At 64.2% G+C, this 1,326-nt stretch overlaps 1 protein-coding gene across 2 annotated transcripts in view; it reads left to right on the forward strand.

Moving 5' to 3' along the window:
* Positions 1–1,326, forward strand: part of LOC113209439 (hairy/enhancer-of-split related with YRPW motif protein) — a 15,286-nt gene that overhangs the window by 3,578 nt on the left and 10,382 nt on the right. For both annotated transcript variants that reach the window (XM_052264959.1, XM_052264960.1), the window contains exons 2-3: positions 646–759; positions 857–923. In XM_052264959.1, the coding sequence (XP_052120919.1) occupies positions 646–759; positions 857–923 (181 nt within the window). The remainder of the gene's footprint in view (positions 1–645; positions 760–856; positions 924–1,326) is intronic.

The raw sequence follows: 1,326 nt of genomic DNA on the forward strand, positions 1-1,326 counted from the left end.
GGGGGGAAGAGGGGGTTATTCACTTACATGTTATCTAGCCGGCTAGTAACGGCGGCGTTTTTTTCGCGGCGAAGAATTCCGGGAAAGAAGCAGCTATGTAATGTACCATGGAGGTGTAGTGAAGTGCGCGGGCACGAGTGCGGTAGTGGTGGAGAGGTCGCAGCGTTGCTGCCGTAAGCAGTTTGGAAAAGTAGCGTAGTAGGCCGCCACACGGAGGGGCGTCGTCGTGCCCCGCCCCGCCACACTTTGCCACGCCAGGCCACGCCACGCCTCACTTCCAGCCTGTTTCGAACCCAATATCCTCTGGCCGCAGCTGCCGCGTATATAGCCCGCGTGGCCCACGACACCCACCGGGCCCCGCGAATGCGATACGATATGGCGAAGCGATCGGGCTCCCTCGGGGGGCCGCCCGGGGCCCCGCCACCTCCGCTGCTGCGCGGCGCTGCGCTCGGCCCGAGGCTCGGCCCCGAGGGGCCATTGTGTTTCCATTTGTTGCACGCGCCGCGTGCGTAGCGCCCATCTCATCTCTCTCTCGCTCGAGCCGGAGGAATATGGACGGGGTGGGGTGCCAGATGGACGCCCCCAGAGTGTTTCGCGTGATTGCCCCAGTCGCTCACCGCCACCCCCTTGCTGCCTTGCCCACAGGATAGGCCCCGGTGGCCCCGGCCCCGCGCCGCTCCAGGTCCCCGTCGGCCCCAGCTCCGACGCCAGCAGCGTCCGCCTGCCGGAGGACCAGAGCATCTTCCACTACTGCGAAGGGTGAGTGCCCAGTACGGCAGTTTTCCATCATTGTCGTTATCGTTGTGATTGAGACAAACATTATTGAGCGTTGTTGTTTTCTTTCGCCGGTCCGCAGGAACCTCAACTTCTCCACGGCCCACAGCGAGGACGACGAGTACTTCCACAAGCGGAAGCTATCGCGGGTGAGTTGCGCGCGACAACAGAGCAAGCGGGCCCCCCCCCCCCTACCGATTAAAGGGGACGAGTTCATTAGCATCGTTCGCTCTTTCGCCCCGACCGGCAACCCTTGATCGGCCATTTGCAAACGTCGATGGGCCCGGCCTGCCACCTGTCACCGAGCGGGCCGGTGTGGGCCGGCTCGGCTACAAAGTCAAGTCAGTCAGGTGCGAGCGTCACGTGTCGGCGTGTCGGGCCGGACGTGTCGCCCCGCCAAGAATAGCCCCAGTGCACCCCTTCCCCGCCCCGCCACGCCACACCCAACCCCACCACATCGCCGGTGCTCCTAAACCCCTTTTCCTTCCGGCCAGTACCGGTACAGGTCCAATTGCTTGATTAGCAAGCAAGCGGGGCGGGGCGAGGCAGGGC

Source organism: Frankliniella occidentalis, unplaced genomic scaffold, assembly GCF_000697945.3.
Source record: "Frankliniella occidentalis isolate FOCC.00 unplaced genomic scaffold, Focc_3.1 Scaffold22, whole genome shotgun sequence".
NCBI lineage: Eukaryota > Metazoa > Arthropoda > Insecta > Thysanoptera > Thripidae > Frankliniella > Frankliniella occidentalis.